Below are 22096 nucleotides of genomic sequence, written 5' to 3' on the forward strand. Positions count from 1 at the left end.
TCCAGGGCTGGACCACAACGAGAGAAGTGGGCAGAGCTGTGCCATGAGATATGGCAGCCACTCGCCACGGTGGCTCCCTACTGCTTGACATGTGGCGGGTTCCAATTGAGATGTGCTGTTGACATGTAAATGACACATTGGATTCCAAACTCTAATTGCACAAAAAAATAAGATGGCAAACTATCTCTTTAAACTTTTCTTATTTTGATTTCATGTTGGAGTGACTATTTTGGACGTATTGAGTTAAATGAGATATTAAAACAAACTCCTTCAGTTTCTCTTTACTTTTTTTAAAAAATGTGGCTACTAGAAACTTGGAAAGTGCATGTGTACCTGGCATTATATTTCCACTGGCCAGCACTGGTCTGGGTACTAAAGGTCTTCAGACACTAGGCTGAGTGTTTGAAACTTTGTCCCCAGGATGATGGGGGACCCAGGGCAGAGCTGTGAGCAAGAGAGGGTAGCGTCAGCTCTGGGTGCACGAAGAACGCTCTGGGATTAAGTGAAGGACGCAGCAGAGGGGGAAGAGCCTGGGATGGTGGTCCTGGTGGGAGAGGAGCAGCTCTGAACTGAGGCCGGGGTCATGGGGATGGAGAGGAGGGAACCACACAGAGAGGGGAGGCCATGGGGCAGGGCTTGGGGACCAACAGTTTGTGAGAGGTCCAGCCTGGTGTCTGGGAGGATGCTGGGTTCTCAATTCAGTGGGCACATAATGTGAAGGACCTGGGAGAAGCCGGGGGCCCGGGGGCACAGCTCCAAAGAGTACATTGAATGCTGAACTGGTTTTTGTTCCGGGAGAGATGGGGCCCAGGAAAAGTGGTGACAAATAGATTTAATGCAAGAAAGAAATGTAGTACCAGGCCCAAGCTGGTGCAGAGGTGGACATTATTTAGATCAGTTGTGCTTCTTACCCAATGACTTTCCTGAAAGGCCCCATTTTTCTTCTCACGCCCTGCAGCGGCCGGTCCCTGTGGTCGCCACACCCATCGTCATTTCCCTGCTCTCAGTCACACACACCCTCGCTCCTCCAGCCCACACCTGCCTTTCTCATACACACTGAGCCTTCTCACCTCCTCAAATCCTCCTAGATTTCCTCCACCGCTCCTGGTGCCCCCATTCCACACTCCGACGTTACTCTCAAATTTTCTTGCATTCCTACTTATTTCCATGTCCTTCCCTGCATGTTGACTTTCATCAAGTCCCCAAATCCTTCCGTGTCCCATTAGTTTCCCCACCGCCCCTCATGTCATTCCTTCCAGCTCCCCAGCATCTAACACCCTCGGTGCACATGCGTGTGTGCGCACACGCTTCTCTTCAAAATGCAGGGGGAACCTAAGGGAAGATAAGCAGAGAGATTAGAGAGTGTCAAAGAAGATTTGGAGAAGAAAGGGGCAAGACAGACACAGAGAAAAAGATGGAGAAAGAAGCAGAGGGATAGAGAGACACAGGTAGAGGCTGAGATGGACAGATAGAGTAAAAGAGAGACAGACATGGAGACATCCCGCCATAGTCAGGGAGAGAGACAGAGCTCAGAAGTGGGCAGACTTGGAGGAAGGCGGCCCAGGAGTGTCAGAAGTCCTGATATCTGGGCAGAGATGGGTGGACAATCAAAAGACAGCAAGAGAACTGTCAGACAATGACAGAGAGAAGCTATTGACACAGCCGCCTGTCACCCGCCTGCTTGGAAGAGAGATTGAGAAATGGAGCTGCCAGGAGCAGGGCACTAGGTGCCGGGGCGGACAAAGCCTGATTGTTCCGGGCCCTTTCCCCACAGTGCCCGGGCCTGCGCCCCAGCCCGGGGCAGGGTCGGGTGCCAGCTTGGTGACACACGCTTTCTCACTAGTTGGCTCACTCTCTCGTGGGGACAAGGAGGTCGTCAGCACCCACAGAGGGACTTACAGCAGGTGCGTGAATCAGCCCAACCCCCTCAACCCTGCAGCCTGGTTCCCAGGCCCGGGGAATGCGGGTCCCGAGCCCCGACAGACAGTGGTGGGGTTCCTAGAGGCCAGGGCCACTCCTTGCTTACCTGGGAGGCCCATATTTGTGTCCTCAGACACTTTCTTGCTCAGGGACCTAAAAGTCTAGGGACTGCGAAGGGCAAGCTCCCATCTTTCCCTCCCTCAGACCCAGGAGTCCAGGCCCCCAGCCCCTCCTCCCTCAGACCCAGGAGTCCAGGCCCCCAGACCCTCCTCCCTCAGACCCAGGAGTCCAGGCCCCCGGCCCCTCTTCCCTCAGACCCCCAGTGCACTTATGGACCAGTGCTCCCCTCCCTGAACTGGGGTCAGGGGTCAGGAGGAGCAGATCTGTGGGAGCTGGAGGAATGTGTGTGGGAGGTCTGAGTGAGGAGGAAAAGGGCGGGGCAGCCTCCTGCCTCAGGGACCTGGGGAGCACGGGTTAAAAGGAAGAACCAGGAGCATCTGGGGACAGGACTAGCCTCTTCCAGGGAGGCCAGGAGGCCAGGGGTGTGTGTCAGGCAGACCTTGAAGACCTGGGCCTTGCAGCCCTTACATTGTCTGCTCTCTCTCTCTCTGCCTCTCTCTCGCTTTCATCCGCAGAAGTCCTCTCTCCTTTCTGAGCCCCTTTTCTCCCCTCAGCTCCCTGTGTTTCTGACTCTCTGCCTCCTTGTCTGTCTGCCTGTGACACGTGCTGTCCCTGCCCCCAACCCAAGAACCCCTGGGCCAGTAGGCAGTGGCCCTCCCACAGGTAAGACCATACTGCACCCCAGAACCTACAGGTGTGGGGGATGAGTGGACAGGTGAGCCCAGAGCCAAGGTGCTGAGGAAAACGCATTGGGAGACAAGAACGTCGGAGGCCACCCTGGCCAACCCTTCCTGTTACTAGGCAGCCAAACTCTAGCGGAGAGGAGGAGAAAGATTTAATGAGAATGCGCTGTGAGCAGCACCTGGGACCAGCAGATGTGCTCCTGGCTTCTCACTGACACCTGCCTTCATGGGACCCTCAGATGGGAGACAGGGGTGTAGGAGACAAGATATCAGGAGGCCTAATGAAGGACAGAAGCAAAGGATCTGAGAGCATGGCCAGCCAGGAAGGAGGACATGGGGAGGACACAGAAGGGGGTGGGTGTGGTGGGGTCTGAGACAGGGACTGATGGTGCATTTGGCTTCCCCTCCCAGGAATGGCCATGAAGACCCTGACTGCAGTACTGATTCTGATTGCTGCAGGTGGGAAGACAAGGAACGGATGGGGAGGTTTGGGGGCAGGTGGGGGTTGCTGCTGGGACACAGACTGGGAATGGGGGTGGGGATCCAAATGAGTGTGGAGGTGGAGTGGTTTGGAATGAGGAAGAAGTGGGGGCTGGGTGAGAAATAGGGGATGCAGACAGGGAAGGGGGTGGGAGGTGAGTGTGAAGATGGCGAAGAGCTTGAGGGTGGGGCTGGCATGGATGGGATGGATAAGTTTGGGTGTAGGGACGGAGATGATGTTGATGATTAAGACGGAACTGGCATCAGCCCAGGGATGCACCTGTTGTCTGCAGACCTCCTTTCTGACCCTGATGCTCCCTCCCACAGTCGGGGCAGAGCAGAAGGAAAAGGTGCTGCACGGCGGACCCTGCGAGCAGCTGTCTCACCCCTACCAAGCTGCCCTCTACACCTCAGGGCACTTGCTCTGCGGAGGGGTCCTCATTCACCCACTGTGGGTCCTCACTGCTGCCCACTGCAAAAAACCGTGAGTTTCCACACCGTGAACGGGGACTGGTTGCAATTTGACCCTTCCAGTGTCTTGCAGACTTCATGCAGGAAGTGACACACGCAGCCCCCTGTCCCAGTGTGAGGACATCTGATAACCAGGTTCATCCGGCCAATATTTAACTGAGTACTAAATATGTACCAGGCTCTGTTTGGAGCCCTGGGGATCCAGAAGTGAAAACAAGAGCAATTGCTGCTTTCATGAACTGAACTTCTCATTGGGGAATCAGATTGCACAAGGACCTGTAGGGAGAGATGGAGCAATGGATTTAATTCTAAGTGCAGTGGGAAGCCACTGGAGAGTTTTAATGTGGGAAGCCGCAAGATCTGATTTACATTTTTAAGAGCACTCCGGCTACCATGTGGAAAGTGGCCTGGGCGAGAGGAGATGAAGGGATGCATGTGGACGCTGTAGCCATCATCCAGTGCCATGAAAGGATGGTTTGGTCCAGGATGTTAGCAGTGGGGATGTATGGAAGTTAAAAACCTTGGGAGGTATTTTGAGACTGAGCCAGCAGGACGTGGTGACGTGGGATGGGAGGGAAAAAGAGCAAGCAGGGCTGACCTCCAAGTATTTGACTTGAACACTGGGTGTTTGGTTGTCTTTCTCTGAGTCAGAGGAGAGGGAAAGAGAAGCAGTTTGGATAAGGGCAGGTGAAGGGACAGAGCCAGGAGTGCAGTTTCCAGGCTCTCGCCCTCACATGGAAAGGTGCTGGCTCAGGTAGTAAATGGCCATCAACTGTGATTGGATGGCCATCAGCTGTAACCAGTGAGCCATTGGCCACTAATATAACTGCTGTCTTGAAATGCTTCCTCCTCCATCCTTCAGTCAATGGGAAGCTATTCCAGGTCTACAGGCAAGGAACGCCTTCTCCGGGTCTGGGTTTTGGATAGACAACTCTGAAAACAGTGTAGAGAATAGATTAGAGAAGGAGACGTTTCAGACTGACCCTTCTGAGAATAGAGGCTGGGACCATGGCAGTGACAGTGGCAACAGGAGGAGAGAGAGGACTGTGGACTATTTCAGAAGTATTATCCATATGCAAACTCCAAGGCCTCTTACTGCATGACCGGCTGGACGATACTGTATTTTAATGTCGATAAGGAATAAAAGAGTAGAGTTGTTTAAAAAAAAAGAGAGAGAGAGAGAGAGTAGAGTTGTTTTAAAAAAGAGTAGAGTTGTTTTTAAAAAACAAAAAAACAGTTGCTGGCAGAGTTGTTTTTTAAAAAAAAAAAAAAACAAAACAAAAAAAAAACAGTAGTGTTGTTTTTTTAAAAAAGAGTAGTTTTTTTAAAAAAAAAAGTTGCTGGCAGAGGAAACAGCCAGTGCAAAGGCCCTGGGGTGAAAGGATGACTATTGTGTTCAAGGAAAGGCAGGGAAACCAGTGTGACTGGAGCAGAAGGAGAGAGGAAAAGTGTGGGAGGAGATGTCTCAGAGGTAATGGGCAGGACCTTGTGGTCCATAGTGAACGCTTTGGCTTTTACTCTGAGTGAGATGAGAGTCATGGGAGAATTCTGAGCAGAGGAATGACAGGACCGACTTATGTGGTCAAAATATCTCTGGCTGCTTTGTGGAGGATGCACTACAGGGGGCCAAAGGCACAAGCAAGGGGTCCAGAGAGGTGGCTCAGACCAAGATGTAGCAAAGGGGAAGGTGAGAGGTGGTCAGATTCTGGATACATCAGAGAGACAAAAGGATTTCTGGACAGCTTTGATATGAGGCATGAAATAAAGAGTCAAGAATAGGTCCAAGGTTATTCTGGAAGGATGGACTTGTCATTTACTGAGCTGGGAAGACTGAAGGGACCACACAGGCCAAATGGTTTGTGGTTCACCAGGCTACCCCACCTCCCACCACAGCCATATATGGAGTCTCAGCTGCAGCACAAGGGCTACAAGTGAGACCCAGCCCTCCTCTTTCACAGGAATCTTCAGGTCTACTTGGGGAAGCACAAGATTAAAGAAAGAGAGAGTTCCCAGATAGCGAATTCTGTTGCCCGAGCTGTGGCCCACCCTGGCTACAATGCTGCCACCCATGACAATGACATCATGTTATTACGCCTGAAGCAGCCAGCCAGACTCTCCGAATATATCCAGCCCCTGAGACTGGAGACAGACTGCTCGGCAAACCACACCAACTGCCGCATCCTAGGCTGGGGCAAGACAGCGAACGGTCAGTAGGCCAAGGACGATGGGGGAGCAGGCCAGTGGGTGATGGGTCAGGGAAGGTGGACCAAAGGGTGAAGGGTCAAAGGTGGAAGTGGTCCAATGGTGAGGACTAATGGGGCAGTGTACCAATGGATGAAAGTTCATTGGAGAGGGAAGACAAATATGGGAGTTGAGCCAATGAGTGAAAGTAGACCAGTGGGTGAATGATATGGGAGGATGGGTCATAAGACGAAGGGTCAATGAGGAGGAAGGATCAATGGGAGATACTAATCAGGAAGGAGGCCAGTTGTCAAAAAGGACCAATCAGGATGCACTATGATCAAAAAGGGATGAAAGGAGGAGGGTCTAATGAAACAAGAGAGATCAGTAAAGCAAGGGCGGCAACTGAAGGATGTGAATTGAGAGAGTGGATAGAGAGAGCTAATAGGGGAGGGACCATTGGGGAAACATGGATAATCAATAGGAGTCACTAGAGGAAAGACCAGAGGAAGAAACAAGTCTGATAGACCAGTAATAACCATTGAACATGGGCCTGTAAGTGAAGGGCCAAAAAAAAAAGGTAGACCATTGGCTGAAAGGCCAATGAAAGGGTAGGGCCAGTGGGGGGAGCGCAGCAGCATTTAGGAAAGGGGACATGGGCCATTGGATGAAGGGCCAATTAGAAGGGAGAGCCAATGGGGAAAGAAGGGACCAGATAGGAAAGGAGTAATGATCAAGTGGTGACCAGTCAGGATGAACCAATGGGCAAGAATGGTCCAATGAAGGATGAAGGGGTACAACAGAGGAGGCCACTAATAGAAGAGAGTCTAGAAGTCAGCTGGAACTACTGAAGAAGGTGGGACCAATGGAAGAGAGACATGTGGAGGCAGGACCTAGGAGAAAGGAAAAACCAACAGGAAGTGAAGACTCATGGAGAAGGGATGACTAATGAGGAACACAAGCCAATGGGAGGAAAGAATGACGTAAAGAGGGACCAGTCAGGAGTCAGGGCCAATGGAAATGGGTTTTAAGAATGTGCAACAAATAGGAAGAAGGAAACCAGTGGGAAGTAAGCACCAATCAGGGAGGGAAAACTTTCGGGGGTTGGAGGATCGCTGGGGAGGACATGGGAAGGGCGGGTTGTGAAGTGAGCCTGATCCCTCTCTGTTGTCAGGTGATTTTCCTAACACCCTCCAGTGTGCATACATTCACCTGGTGACACATGAGGAATGTGAGCGTGCCTACCCTGGCCAGATCACCCAAAACATGGTGTGCGCTGGAGATGAGAAGTACGGGAAGGATTCCTGCCAGGTGAGGACAATTACGGGACCCATCAGCTACATAGCAAAGGACAGAGACACAAAAACACAGATAGAAACAGGAAGAGAGAGATACATACAGATCAAAACAGAGCTGTACGAAGATAGGCTGGGAGAGAAGCCAAGACATGAAAAGGTGAGAGACTCAATGTGACACAGAGACACAATCGTTTACTGATAGAGATACAAGGACAGCCAACAGAGACAGGAAATGCAGTCAAGGATGGAGATGGAGAGATCAAGAATCAGGGACACAGTAGGAGGCAAATGGTGTGAGGGGACTGTCCTTCAAATACAGCCCCCACAAGTCCTGCTTGGACATGGCCAAGCCATAGAGGAGGGGACCCTAGATGGAGAGAGAGGGAGTTCCATCCCCACTCCCAAATACCTTTCACTTGGGTTTCCTCCACCATCGTCCATTGGGTCTCTCCAGCTTGTGCCAAAATTTACCCGCAGTGCATTAAAGGACCTGCAAAGACTAGCCAAGAGGGGAAAAGAGACCAAGATAGAGAAAGGGATACACAGTGAGCTGGATCAAAAGGAAGGGCATACAGATCTCCCTCTGTCTCTCCACACCTCTCAGTCTCTGTTCTGTTCTTAACCTTTATCCTTTTCTTTCTCTTTTTCTCTCTATGCCTCTCTGGATCTTGGTGTTCTCTCTGTTTCTCTATGTTTCTGAGTCTCCCTCAGTCTTTCTCCAGTATCCTGTCTGTGACTTTGCATCTGTCTGTCTGCCTCTCTCTCTGTCCCTGAGTATTTCTCTCCATCTCTGCATGTCTCTCTTTCCTTCTCTACATGTCTCTGTGTCGCCTTCTGTTTCTTTGTCTTTCTCTCCCTGTGTTTCTGTATATGACTCTCTCCCTCTTTCCCACAGGGCGATTCTGGGGGTCCTCTGGTGTGTGGAGACCGTCTCCGAGGCCTTGTTTCTTGGGGTAACATCCCCTGTGGATCCAAAGAGAAGCCAGGAGTCTATACCAACGTCTGTAGATATGGCCCATGGATCCGAAAAATCATTCAGGACTACTACTAACTCTGACATGTGACATCTAACTCTTGACCTCGATCCCCATTTGCTGGCTCTAGAATATATCTCACCAAGACCTTACCTTCCCGGCACCTGCCCAGATCCAACACTTAATGCTTAATAAATGCCATGACACAACAGCACAAATTCTCCCTGATTTTATCCCAGCCCCATCCTTACATTATGGGGGGTGAGTGGGAAATGGGTTGAGGTCTTACCCCACCACTAAGAGAATACAGGAAAATCCCTTCCAAACGTCCCTCCTTCCTTGATTATTCCAGGGTCTTGGTGTCTTCCTACAGAGGCATGGCAACAAATCTGGAGACACCTGAGTTGGAATCCTAGCTCTGACTCCTGCTACCCATGTACCGCTGGGAAGTGCCTTCCTTCACTGTGTAGATTCCCATCTGTAACATAAGGAAAATAGGAGTATATTCTTCACCAGGCAGTGCCTGTTGTTGGGTAGATTCAAGGTTTCGAACATGTGAAACAGCTGTAATCGTGCTCAATCATGCACATGTAAATGTTTGCTCAATAAAGCATGAATTTCATTGTTGGTAGTACTTTGCTTTTCTGCATCTCTGAAACCCAGATATTCTTAGTTCCCCTGAACAGCCCATTTTGACTTCTCCCCTCCAGGAAGACACCCTTGACTCTTCCACCTTGTGCTAGCCCGCAGGGGTGGCTCTCTCCCCTCAACTCCCCCCTCAGTGGCAAAAGCAGGGAGGTGAGAGGGTCGGGAGACCACAGTGTGTGGGTAGGAGTGATGGGAAAGGATAGCCAGGACCACATTGACCTCAGACCCCAGGTTGGGAGGCTGGGACTTTCTCCTGAGGGCCATGGGGAGCCACGGAAGGGTTGGGGGCAGGAGTAGCACTGGGACCACGTGCAGGATGGGCCAGAGGGGAGAGCCTAGAGGCCAGGAGAAGGCCGAGCTGAGGCTGGGAGGGCTGGAGAAGGGAGGCTGAAGGTGAGTTACCATATGGATAAGTTTGGGTGGATGGCATTCTCATAAAGGGAATGACCTGCAGAAAAGCTGGAGGTGTGACACCTGGTGTGCCCCAGAGATGGCAAATCACTCACTCAGGATGGTGGGGGCTGGGGTTTGAGGCGGCACAAGTGGGTGACGTGGCTAGAAATATAGGTCAATGGAAAATTGTGCTGGGCCTTGAACGCCAGGCAGAAGAACATGGCCTTGATCCTGAGGGCCTTGACAAAAGGAAGGACAGGGCCAGATCTGGGTATTAGAAAGATCTTGCTGGGGTTCATTGGAGGTGGGTGAATGGCCAGCGAGGAGGTGAGACTAGAGGCCACAAAAGAAATGAAGGGAGTGGACAGGCAGAGTTGGGTTAGGACCCAGGCTTCTGCATGCTTTCTGGGGTTGTCCCACTAACATGCACCATGCATGACCCCAAATCGATGTACACCCCTCTATCCCCAGACCTCAAGCCTGTCCTCAGAGGGGGCTTTTCCTCTTGTAACCCCCACTGTACCATCTCTGAGGAAGACAAAATGAGGCTAGTAGGACACGTGGTGGCTCCCCAGAGGGAAGGAATAGAGGGCCAGATGGGGGGCTGGGGTTAGGAGTGGAGGAATATTTAGGAACAGAGGGACGACCAGAGACCATAATCTATTTGTTCCACTAATATTTATTGCAATCTTATTTTGATCCGGGTGGAGTAGAATGAAATTGGATGTTATTAACAGAGCGACTGCATCACAACAGATGTCAGAGTCAATCCTCCATTACTTTATGACAGAAGAGTGAAGTGGTCCCAAGACAGAGGGAGTGTTGGAAAGAACAGAGTCCCTCGGTTCCAAAGCTCTTTAGAGTTGGAGAAAAATCACACTTTCATGTCTAAAGAACCAAGAAAATATGAAATGTTATCAAAGGGATGTGATGGGAGGGAGTGGTTGACTTCTTTTTTTTTTTATTGCTATTGTTATTTTATTTATTTATTTATTTATTTACCTTATTGGTTGACTTCTTTGAGTACATGGAAATAGTGAGTCATGTGAATGGACTGGGTTCGCTTTGACCAACTCCTTCTAGAAGTTACAGATGAGAAACAGAGCCAAGCGATGCCCAGGGTCACCAAGAGGACCCAATGAGTGGTTGTCCAGACCAAAACCAACAATTAATTGAGAGGGAACCGTGTTCTGTAACGGGTGACGATGATGATGATGGTAAACCGCACGTGCCAGGCACTGTTCTAAGGGTTTTGTATATTATTTCATCTTCGTAGCAACCCTGTGAGCTGGGTACAATTTTTGTTTCCTAATTACAGATAAGGAAACTGAGGCACAGAGTAGACCCATGGTTTGCCCAGAGGCTCACAGATAGTAGGTGACCAAATCCGAATTTGAATGCCAGGGGACTGGTGCCAGAGCAGAGTTCCTCACTGCTCTGCTATGTGAAAGTCTCCTTTCAATTCTGATATGTTTCATGAGCATAGAAACGTTTAAAGGCCCAATTCTTATCATGAATATTTTCTGAAGCAGAATCTTTGCACATTTGGTATTTAAGGTGCTTCTATGTCTAAGAGAATTTTACTTATTATCGGGACAGCCTTGTCACTTCAGCTTGAAATGTGTCGTTGATCTGTGATTTTTAAGTTGGAGTCATACCAAGTTTCTATCCAGCATTAGGGATCTTAAAAGAATGTAACATTGATCATAATTGTAAGTGTGATACAGAGAGATGTACAGATGTGTTTAAATGCTGGGAGGTTTATCTAAAAATTGAAGGATTTCCAGAAGAGATTGAATGTGTTGGTTTTAGAACTGCAGTTTCAGATGTTTGAAGATAATTAACTTACTTTGAAAATTAGACCAAACATTATTATAAAGAATCTATAAAAGTGACTGACAGTTAAGACATACCTAGAATGAGAAGGTTTGTAAGCTAAACCTAAAATACTAAGAAAGTGCTAGGTTGCTGAATTTCTCACTTTAATGCATGAAATATTCATTGCAATAATCAAAATAAACCTCAGAATTTTATTTTTTAAGGTGTTTCCCTCTGGGCACTAAAACCAGCCTCAAGGGCTCTAAAACCTTCATTCAACAGGTGTTGGATAACAGATGTGAGCAGGACAGCTCGGGGTCTGCCTTTAAGGAACAGGGCCCCCACAAGGGCACATCATCAGGCATTTGTCCATTTTGTTCACTGAGAACGTGCTCAGACAATAGCTGTTAGATGGGGGGCTGTGGGGGGGATGAGTTTGGCTCTTATATCCTAGTAGGGACAGAGACCTGCAGTCACAGTTAGAGACAGATGCAGAGAGTTGGAGGCAGACAGAAAGAACAGGTGGGATGGAGAAGAGGTCAGGGGAGGCAGACTCAGATGGCCCAGGACCAAGGAGGGGGAAGTCACCTTTTGGATTCCCCACCCAGTGCCCCACTTCCCAAAGGGCCAGGAGCCACCCACCCTCTATCCCGCCTGGCCTCTTGGCCTCTTTTCTCATCCACAAGTGGCCCTGCCCAACTCTTTCACCCACGCCTGGCTGTGCAGCCAGGCGTAGCACCTCCGGGGCCCCCAGACAGGATCCCTGCCTGTTTCTGCTTCGTGGCCCCCGCCCCAGGAGGGGCAGGAGAAGAGGTTGGTGTGTCCCTTGACAAAGTGGCCTGAGACTTCTCCACCCAAAGTGCAGGGTGAGAGAGCTAGAGGGACAGAAAGAAACAGAGATACAGATGCTCAGAGCCTGTGAGAGGAGCCTGGGGTGGGGGGAGAATGATACAGAGACAGAAACACAGAGTGTGAGGTTGAGAAGGACAGTCACAGAGAAAAGAGAGATAACAGAAAAGGAAAGCTACAGACACCCAGAGGTGTAGAAAAAGAGATTAATTGAGAATCACAGAGACACATAGAGGGGCACAAAGAAATTTTGGGGTTAATGGATATGCTCACTATCTTGACTGTGGTGATGGCTGGACGTGTGTGTGTCAAACTGTACACATTAACCATGCACAGCTTATTGTATCACAATTATGCCTCAATAAAGCTGTTTTTAAAAATAAACCAGAAAGGAATTAAGAAAAATAAAAGACTTGAGAATTCCAAGGTATATTTGACATATAAAATATTCAGAACCATTTAAAAGAGAGAGGAATAAGGATACACAGATAAAGAGCAAGATGTAGAGACACAGAAAGACAGAGAGGGAGGGATAGAGACACAGAGAGACAGGGATCCTTACGTGGGGGAGAGAGAGAGAGAGACCCAAAAAGAAATACTCAGTGGGCGCCTTATACTGAAAGACCCTTGGAAAGTTTCAGAGGGAAGCAAAAACAGAGGGAAGGAAGGAAGGGTAGAAGAGTTTGGAAAAACAGACGCAAAGGATGGAACGATGAAAAGGAGGGGGACGAAAGAGGCGGAAAGAACGAAGGCACGGAAAAGAAAGAAAAACCCTTGCGCCAAGAAGCGCGCCGCAGAGCGGAGACCCCTCCCCATCCTCGGGCCAGGCAGGTAGGGTGTGGCCTTTGGCCCTGGGTGGGGGGTGCTCTGGGGGCGGAGGTGGGGGGAGGCAGGAGGAGTGATTGCTAAGGCGACAGGGCGCCTCACTACCCGGGAATGCGCCCCAGGGAGCAGTGGGTGGTTATAACCCAGGCCGGGCGCCCGGAGCCGAGGAGGAGGTGGCGGCAGGACGGCGCAGGCCTGAGAAGTCTGCGGCTGTGCTGGGAGCTGGCTCCCCACCCCCTACCTGGGGGACGTGTGCAGGTGAGACCAGGGGAAGGGGAGAGGGAGGGAGAGGTGTCTCCGTGTCTGGCTCTGGTCCCTGATGCAGCCCTCTCTCTCTCTGTCCTCCCTCCTCAGTCCAACTGGAGGGCGTTGGATGTCGACTCCCCTGAATGCTATTGTCCCTAGGTACAACTCGACGCTGATGGTCCTCCCTGCCCTGGGAATCCGGTAGGGGAAGAAGTGGGGGGAAAGGTTCCCAGAATTACTTGAGACTCTCCACCCTCTGCCCTCCCCTGCCAGGTGCAGTGGCCATGGCTACAGCAGGACCCTCTTGGAAGTGGATGGTCTGTGCCCTGATCACCGTCCTGATTCTGGGGGTGACAGGTAATCAGAACCCTGTGTGTGCATGACAGCTAACTGTGCATGGTGCTGTGAGTGGCTGTGTGGCACTGGAGTCCCTGTCCCAGGGGACAGTGTGACTGGCTCCAGGACTGGGGGAATGTGAGTCCATGTCTATATTTGTGATTGTGTGATTGTGGCTGGGTGTGAGACTTCGTGTGGCTAGATCTGTGAAGGTGTGACTGCTTGAGGCTCTACATTCAGGTGACTGTATACTATGTGACCGCTTGTTTGTAGAGGGTTGTATGTGTGACAGTGCAGCTGTGTGTGGAGTGTCTGTCGCGCGTCAGTGGACTGAGTGTGCAGAAGTGACTGTCCCTATGAGACAGTGGCTGTGTGAGCGTGGATGACAATGCTAGGCAACTTGCACTGTGCCATGCTGGGTGTGTGCCAGGTAAGGCCACACCTGCTTGTGTATATCTGGGAAGTGTGTGGACCATGAGACAGGGCTGAGCATGTAGCCCCTTTGGAGACGATGCATGTGTCCCTGTGTGTGCTTGTCTGTGACAGCTGTTGTGTGCATGTTTCTTGGAGTGTGTACATAAAGTTTCTCTTCTCTGGGTCATTAGTAAGAATACAAACGAGTGAACAAACTCTGGGGAACTGGTGATGGAGTAGAGTATCTGTGTCTGTGTAGATTTGTGTAGGGGAGGAGAGTCTTGGCAGGACATTCAGGAGGCACGCTTGTGTTTGAGAATGCAGAAAAGCAGCTCTCCCCTGTCCTTCCACTGGGCCCCTTGAGCAGAGCACCCTTCCTGGTTCTGCTCCCCACAACTCTCACTCCACCCATGAGCTCTGGCTCCGCCCCTTTGCCTCAACCACATTCAAGCCCAGACTACATCTACAGTCAGGGACCTTTGGGTTGGGCCCATACCGGTCAAGCTCAGTCTCCGTGATGCGCCCCCTTTGAACCAGGTTTCAACTGTCCCGTCCTCAACTCCTGGAGCCCAGCCCCCACCTCCTCTCGCAAATTAGGGCCTCCTTATAAGATGACCCCCACATGACCCTGGCCTTGGCCCTACCCAAGTGATTCCAAGCCCCTCCCACATCTCAGGCTCTGCCACCTCCTAAAGCGCTGCTACCAGGCCCATCCCAAGGCTCCACCCCCTGAGCCTTGGCTCCGCCCCCGATGTCCAATTTTACCCTCCCAGGTCCTACTCAAACCACTCCCATGATCTTAAAGTCCAGTCAGAGTCCAGTCTCACCGCCTGAGGCTGAACTCTGCCCATGAGTTCTAAGCCTCGCTCCCTCTCAGCGGTTTCACACATATTCTCCAAGTTCTTCTAGTCCCTTGGCCCCGCCCCAAAATCATTGGCCCCGCCTCCTCAACATAGGCCCTCTTCAGAAATCAGACTGGCTGGTCTAAGACCCACCTCCGAGTCCAAGTTCCACAGCCAAGCCCCTTCTTGCCCGTTTTTTTGCACCCAGCGTCTGTTCTTGCAAATGATGATTCCTGCAACAACCCCTCTACCACCGGGACCTCTGGGAGCACCCAGGACCTTGGAGCGGAGGCCACAGACGACCCCCGGGCGAATGACAGCAGCGGCAGCCGCATCATCAATGGGTCCAACTGCCAGATGCACGATGAGCCTTGGCAGGGCGCGCTGCTGCTGAAGCCCAACCAGCTCTACTGTGGGGCCGTGCTGGTGAATCCGCAGTGGCTGCTCACCGCCGCCCACTGCTGGAAGAAGTGAGTGGGGGCTCCAGGAGGAGAGCTGGACGGGGCTAGGGGAAGGGTGGGTGGGGAGGGAGCAGAGAGGTGAGGACCTGGCGCAGATGGTTTGAGGATGAGGGAGCAGGAGGCAGTAGAGTTGGGGATGGGATTAAGGATGGAGTTGTGGAGGAGAGTGGGGGTGGGGATTGATTAGGTTGGGCAGGGCGTTGCGGGAGGGGATGGGAGCTAGGGATGGGTCGGATTTGGGGTTAGGAACACATACTGTTGATGAGCTGGGGGTGAGCAAGGGATTCCGGATGGGGTTAGAGTTGGGTTTGAGGTTGCAGATGGGCCTGTATATGCTGATGGTTTGGGATGGAGATAGAATTAGAGTTGGCTATAGAGTTGGAGACAGGTGGAGATTGGGATGGATGGAGATAAAGATAGAGTTGGGATAGAGATGATATTGGGAATAGATATAGGATTGAGGATGGGGTTAGGATTAGAGTTATGGGTGAGGTGGAGGTGGTCAGATTTGATGTTGAGGATGGTGAGATCCGGCCTTAGGAATGCGTATGTTGGTGTTTTCTGTGTGCGGAAAAGATTCAGGTTGGGGTTGGGAGTGGGATGCAGATGGGTTTGAATTGTGACTGGGGTTAGGACAGGTATGGGGTTGGAGACAAAGATGGTGTTGGGGCTGGGGTGGAGTAGGGTTAGGACTGGGTTTGGGGCTGCCGTTGGCATTGGCTATCGGGTGGAGGTCAGCGTTGGTGGTGACCTGCATTGTCTTCCTCAGATTGTTCAAAATCCGTCTCGGCCACTATTCCCTGTCACCCAATTATGAATCTGGCCAGCAGCTGTTCCGGGGGGTCAGATCCATCCCCCACCCTGGCTACTCCTACCCCGGCCACTCCAATGATCTTATGCTCGTCAAACTGAATAGAAGAATCCTTGAGACTCAGAATGTCAAGCCCATTAACATCTCCTCCCATTGTCCAGTCGCTGGGACCCGCTGCATGGTATCTGGCTGGGGAACAGTGAGCAGTCCCAATGGTGAGTGTTCAGCTCCCTGTTGATGTCTGCCCATGTCTGCCTTCTCCCCGTCTGTGCCTCTGAGCACTCTGCCCCACCCGCCCTTCCCTGCCACTCACTGCAGCCCTACTTTGTGTGTCTCTGTTGACAGTTAACTTCCCCAAGGTCCTCCAGTGCCTGAACATCACTGTGCTCAGCGACAGCAAGTGCAGGGAGGCCTACCCAAGGCAGATCGATGCCACTATGTTCTGTGCCGGCGACGAAGCCGGCAGAGACTCCTGCCAGGTGAGAACCGAGACGCCTCCATTCATTCAGCAGATACACAACTACCGTGCTTCCCCGAAAATAAGACTGGGTCTTATATTAATTTTTGCTCCAAAAGACGCATTAGGACTTACGTTCAGGACGTCTCATCCTGAAAATCATGCTAGAGCTTATTTTCTGGGTAGGTCTTATTTTCGGGGAAACACAGTATGTAGCCTGAGACCCGGCTAAGTGCTCAGATTCCAGCGGTGACCAAATCAGTTAGGACCCCTGTTCTCTCAGAGCTCATATTGTGGAACAGTGCTGTCCAATGGGAATATAATGTGAGCCGTGCATGTGATTTTGAATTTGCTAGTAGCAACATTTTAAAAAAGTAATAAAGAAACAGGTGAAATTACCTATTTTTAATATATTGTACATATTTCACCCAATGTATCTCAAGTACCATCACTTCAAAACGTAAATAATATAAAACAATGATGAATGAGCTATTTTACATTTTTTTGCTATTAATAATAAGTTTTTGAAAACCAGTCTGTATTTTTACACTGACAGCATATCTTAATTTGGGCTAGCCGTGTTTCAAGTGCTCAGCAGCCCCATGTGGCTAGTGGCTATTGTAATAGACAACTCAGATCTAGAAGAAGATTTCAAGGCTGTTCCGTATGGTTGGGCAGGTTGTGCACTGCATAAAGAAATCAAATCTAAGGGGCACCCTTCACATAATAGACATCACAGTTTTGTCTATTTATTTGGGTGAATGTCAAGCATATAGCCGTTCAGTGTCTTGTTCCCACAAAAATATGTAGCATGAAAGTTTTTTGACAAGTGCTAGTAAAATGTCTTGAGGAAGACAAACAGCAACCTATGCTAGGTATTTTCAAAAAGAGAGAGAATATCTTATAGAGAGGATTGATTACAAAGTTGTTGGGAGGGCTGAAAGGTAAAAACAAACCCTATGGCTAAGAAACTGCATAAATAGAGTAATTTCAGAGAGTGGTAAGGGCTTTGCAGAAAGTAGAACATAATTTTATGATGGCAAGTGGCGTGGGGGGGGCAACTATTCAAAACGGTGGTTGGGAGGACCTCCTGAAAGACGTTGTATTTGAGCAGAGACTGAATGACACAAAGGAGCCAGCCTTGCAAAGGTTAAAGGTTAGGAAAAGCATGCGCAAAAGCCCTGAGGCAGGGAGGAGTTTGGCTGATTCAAAGAACAGAAAGAAGCCAGTGTGTCTGGGGTCAGTGTTTGGGGGAGTGGGGGCCACTGGAAGTTGAGGCGAGAGAGATGGGTAGGGGCCAAAGTTCAATAACATTTCTTGATCCCCAATGTAGAGCTTCTCTGTGTTCTAATGGAAGCTATATCTATTGAAGATGACAGAAATTAAAATTAAACTGTTACAGCAATCAGGACCCTTCCCCTGTATTCAGGCCCCCAAGAGTTCTAGTGCAATGTAAACTAACGAGCTCTCTGCTGGCAGGTTGTACAGGTGAGTAATATTGGCCTTTAGTAAGCTGTGGGCTCAGATAGCACTCCAGTCCCATCCTGGTGGCTGTGAAATGCTCCCCCCACCCCCCAAATTTTACAAATTTGACAGTTGCAACAGCTTCCCGGGTCTCCCAATTTCAACTCTGTTCCCACTTAACAATGGAAGCACATGCATCAGGATAGCGAGATGGGGAGGATTTTTATCAGAAGAAATGAAAGTACATCTCATTTGAATGCCAATATTTTAAACCATTTAGCCTTTCTGTAGCCAAGTATAGTACCTTGTGTTTTTGCTGTTGTTTTGTTTTTTGCAGACCCAAGTTGCTTTTTTACACCAGCCTGTGGTCTGGGCAAGGCCACTAAAAACAAGAAATAATAACAACAATACTAATATTAATAGCATAATAATGATAGCAGCTAATTGCTGGACACTGTTTTACGTAGTTCACATGCATCAGCTGATTAATTCATTTAAGTGTTGTAATTATTAGCTCCGTTTTACAGACAAGGAACCGAGGCTGAGGGCAGTTAATTAACTGCCTCTCCAAAGAAACTCTGCAGGATGTTAAAAAAAAAAAAAAAATCGTGAGAAAAATTAAGCCACAAGAAAGTTGGAATTTAGAGGTCTGGGCAGCCAATCTCTTTTGTCTTGAAATGGTGTCTGCTAATGGGGAAAGAAGTCAGGTCTATTCCTTAGAATTGATCCCAGCACTCTGGGTAGTCTTTCATATTTTGCTTAAACGTAAGTAAGAAATGACAGTAAAGAGTGGCATTATTATAGCAGGGTAATTACAGGGAGCTAGGGGACTTAAGGATTGGCAATCCAAATTAATCCAGTTCTGTCCAAGAAAGAAGTTCCAGACCTCATGAGAGGTTTAAAGAGTTTATTTGAGCCAAGGCCTGAAGGCCAGATAGGGAAGCAAAATCTCAAAGGATTGAGGAAATGCTCCAGGAAGTAGCAGTTTTGCAGTTTATTTCATACACTTAGAATCAACGTAGAAGACATAAGTTTGCATGAAATCCATTGTGGTAGATTAAGGAGACAGGGGACAGCAAAGAAGGGAAATCTCTAGTATTGGATACATAGTAAAATGGAGAGATACATGTTTCTTTTACACAGTGGATGCAGCATAGTTAACATCTCACATAAATACTTGTGAGTATTCAGGTAAAAGATAACAGTGAGGAACGTTGGGGTCATCTCGTCACAGTATCAGGGTGTTTATCTCCGGGACTGGAGAAGAGATCTTTCTGACATTTGAAGTATGTTCTTCCAGATGCACAAAAACAATGGACAGGGCCCCCTCAAGGTAAAAGTTCACCTGTCACACAGAATTCAGGACGTGACTTCCCGCAGTGACCTGCTCAGTTAGGAATTTTTTTATGACCGGAACATCCTATGTGGTTACTTTCAGCTGTTGAACTTGTCAGGCCTGCCAGGTAGCCAGGCCACTCTTCATTCAGAGTTCTTAACTGGGAGTAATTCTGCACTCCCTAGGGGACATGTGGCAAGGCCTGGAGATATTTTTCTTTGCCACAACTGTGCGGGGGCTGGGAGATTGGAGAGAAAGGAGGGCAGTTACTGGCACCTAGTGTGTAGATCCAGAAATGCTGCTAAACATCCTAAATGCACAGGACAGCCTCTCACAGCAAAGCATTATCCGGCCCAGTGTCAAAGGTGCCCAGATTGAGAAACTCTCTTTCAGGGGCTAAGAACAGCCTCTCAGCAGAAGTAAGGTCTAAGTAAGATGGATTGATATCAAGGATGGACAAAGAGTGAGGAAGGGAAAGGAAAGAGTGTCCAGTGAGAGAAGTATGGTATTCAAAGGCTGGAGGGGAGAGGGAAAGAAATAGAGACATGCAATGAGGGTGACAGAGAAGAGGCTGGGGTTGGGTAACGAGGGACAAACAGGGTTTCTACAAGTTGGACATGGAGTAAAATGTTAATATTCTCCTCTCTCTCTCTCTCTCTCTCTCTCTCTCTCTCTCTCTCTCCCCCTCCCTCTCCCTGACCACCCCCACCCCCCCGTCTCTTCATCTCTCTACTTTGGCCACCTCTGTGCCTCTGTGTCTTGCTGTTCTGGTCCTTCTTCATCTGTGTGTCACTCTCCTCCACCTCCCCACACCTCTGCCTCTCTGTGTACCTCCCTTTCTGTCTCACAGGGTGATTCTGGGGGCCCCGTGGTCTGCAATGGCAAACTACAGGGCCTCGTGTCCTGGGGAGATTTTCCCTGTGCTCAGCCCAACAGACCCGGCGTCTACACCAACCTCTGCCGGTTCACCAAGTGGATCCATGACACCATCCAGTCCAACTCATGAGTCATACCAGGGCCCGGCATTCTAGTGTCCCCCACCCACTGCAAGTCCCCAGTCCTGCAGGGACCTGACACTCCTTCCAGACCCCCATTCCTTCCCAAGGATTCTGAGGATTTTAACCTCTAGCCCCCCAAGTCTCCTGGAATCAGGGTCCCCCTTCCCTAACAGTGGACTGAACTCATATCTCCAGTTGGATCCTGGGGACATTTCCCAGGATGGCCAGAAATAAAGCATCCAAGGAGAAGTGGGCTTCATGTGTGGTCTCCTCCCCGCCCCAGTCACTAGATGGCTGGGCAGCTGGGAACAAGTCACTTCTCCCCTCTACACTACTGTGTGTGCTCTATGAGGTTATTTCAGTTGCAAGAAACAGGTCCACTCAAGCTGCTTTTCATTTTCTTCACAAATATGGATCAAGTGGCTGGCTATTCTGTGCCAGGAACGGTTCCAGAGCCTGGGGACACTGCAACGGGCAAAACAGAGAAAAAAGTCCTGCCCCTGGTAGAACTCACGTTCTAGTCAGGGAACAGACAATAAAGACATAAACAAATACATTGTATGCTGCACTAAGTATGTAAGTGATATGAATAAAACGAGAATAGAGCGTGAGGAAAGAGAAAGAATGTGGGGTTAAGGGGGCTGTTTATACTGAATGATCACAGAGGCTGTGGAGGGCAGTGTAACAGACACCCCTCCCCGTGTCCCCCCCCAAAAAAAAGACGTCCACATCCTGATCCCTGGAACATGTGAGTGTGACCTCACGTGGCCCAAGGGAGTTTGCAGGTGTGATTGAATTGAGGATGTTGAGATGGAGGGATTATTCTGCATTACGTGGTTGGGGCTGTTATAATCCCAGGGATCCTCATAGGAAGGAAGCAGTGGGCTCAGGATGACAGAGAGATTGGGCAAACTGCCGGTTTTGAAGATGAAGGAAGGGGTCATGAGCCTAGAAATGTAGGTGGCCTGTGGGAGCTGGAAAGAGCACAGAAATGGATTCTCCTCTGGAGCCTCCAGAAGGAGCCAGCCTTGCCCGTCAATGCCTCGATTGTAGCCCACTGACACCCATTTTGGACTTCTAGTCTCTAGAACTGTAAGAGAATAAACTTGTGTTGTTTTAAGCCTCTAAGTTTGTGGTGATTTGTTACAGCAGCCAGGGGACACTAACACAGTAGGAAAGGAATACATCTCTGAGGAGGTGGCATTTGAGCCGAGACCTACAGGATGAAAAGGGACTAGCCCCGTGACTATCTGGGTGTTCCTGACGCAGAAGGACCAGTGCAAAGGCTCTGGGCCTGGGATGGGCTGGGGTGTATCCCAGGTACCTGTTAAAATCAAACACAAACAGAGACCAGCCTTGAAAATTCCCTGAGCAGACAAAAACAGTTTAGTTATGCTTTGTATAAAGAAATATATACTTATGTGTTTAGATAGAGTTACAGGAATATAATAAATGTATGTAAATAAAATCCCACAGCACATTATCTTGCACTTGGCTTGTTTTGCTCAACATTCAGATTTTTGTCTATAGCTGTAAACATCTCATTCTCGTTGCTGCACAATATACTATTATGTAAACGTACTCTAATTTATTTACCCATTTTTGCTGTGACTGGACATTTGCATAGTTTCTTCGACTGTATTAAAAGATTAAAAGCAATGTGCTCGGGCTGGCCCGGTGGCTCAGGCGGTTGGAGCTCCGTGCTCCTAACGCCAAAGGCTGCCAGTTCGATTCCCACATGGGCCAGTGCCAGATGGCTCAGTTGGTTGGAGTGAGGGCTCTTAACCACAAGGTTGCCAGTTCAACTCCCGCAAGGGATGGTGGGCTGTGCCCCCTGTAACTAACAACGGCAACTGGACCTGGAGCTGAGCTGCATCCTCCACAACTAAGACTGAAAGGACAACAACTTGACTTGGAAAAAGGCCTGGAAGTACACACTGTTCCCCAATAAAGTCCTGTTCCCCTTCCCGAAATAAAAATAAATAAATAAATAAATAAACGTAATGTGCTCACATAACATTTGCTAAAATTATGATAAAAAGTGTGGGAGAAGAAGTGAGTGTGAGTCCCC

General features: G+C 49.5%; 2 protein-coding genes across 5 annotated transcripts; both read left to right on the top strand.

Annotated features, from left to right (window-relative positions):
• The first annotated feature begins 1749 nt into the window (after nt 1–1749).
• Nucleotides 1750–8749, top strand: LOC109452487 (kallikrein-6). Of its 3 annotated transcripts, none has more exons than XM_019741440.2 (7): nt 1750–1904; nt 2556–2703; nt 3135–3182; nt 3531–3687; nt 5633–5880; nt 7030–7166; nt 8049–8749. In XM_019741440.2, the coding sequence occupies exons 3-7, from the start codon at nt 3137–3139 to the stop codon at nt 8202–8204; spliced, it is 744 nt and encodes a 247-aa protein (XP_019596999.2). In that variant the 5' UTR covers nt 1750–1904; nt 2556–2703; nt 3135–3136; the 3' UTR covers nt 8205–8749. The 3 variants fall into 3 exon arrangements, with proteins under 3 accessions (XP_019596999.2, XP_074171691.1, XP_019597000.2); XM_074315590.1 differs by having other exon boundaries at nt 2595–2703; XM_019741441.2 differs by lacking the exon at nt 2556–2703 and having other exon boundaries at nt 1774–1904.
• Nucleotides 8750–12791: 4042 nt separating this feature from the next.
• LOC109452513 (kallikrein-5) lies at nt 12792–21081 on the top strand. Of its 2 annotated transcripts, XM_074315579.1 has the most exons (7): nt 12840–12918; nt 13015–13065; nt 13180–13263; nt 14707–14968; nt 15729–15985; nt 16116–16249; nt 19878–21081. In XM_074315579.1, exons 2-7 carry the CDS (start codon nt 13050–13052, stop codon nt 20031–20033), a joined length of 909 nt encoding a protein of 302 aa, XP_074171680.1. In that variant the 5' UTR covers nt 12840–12918; nt 13015–13049; the 3' UTR covers nt 20034–21081. The 2 variants fall into 2 exon arrangements, with proteins under 2 accessions (XP_019597027.2, XP_074171680.1); XM_019741468.2 differs by lacking the exon at nt 13015–13065 and having other exon boundaries at nt 12792–12918.
• Nucleotides 21082–22096: the final 1015 nt, after the last annotated feature.

Source organism: Rhinolophus sinicus, linkage group LG11 (assembly GCF_036562045.2).
Source record: "Rhinolophus sinicus isolate RSC01 linkage group LG11, ASM3656204v1, whole genome shotgun sequence".
NCBI lineage: Eukaryota > Metazoa > Chordata > Mammalia > Chiroptera > Rhinolophidae > Rhinolophus > Rhinolophus sinicus.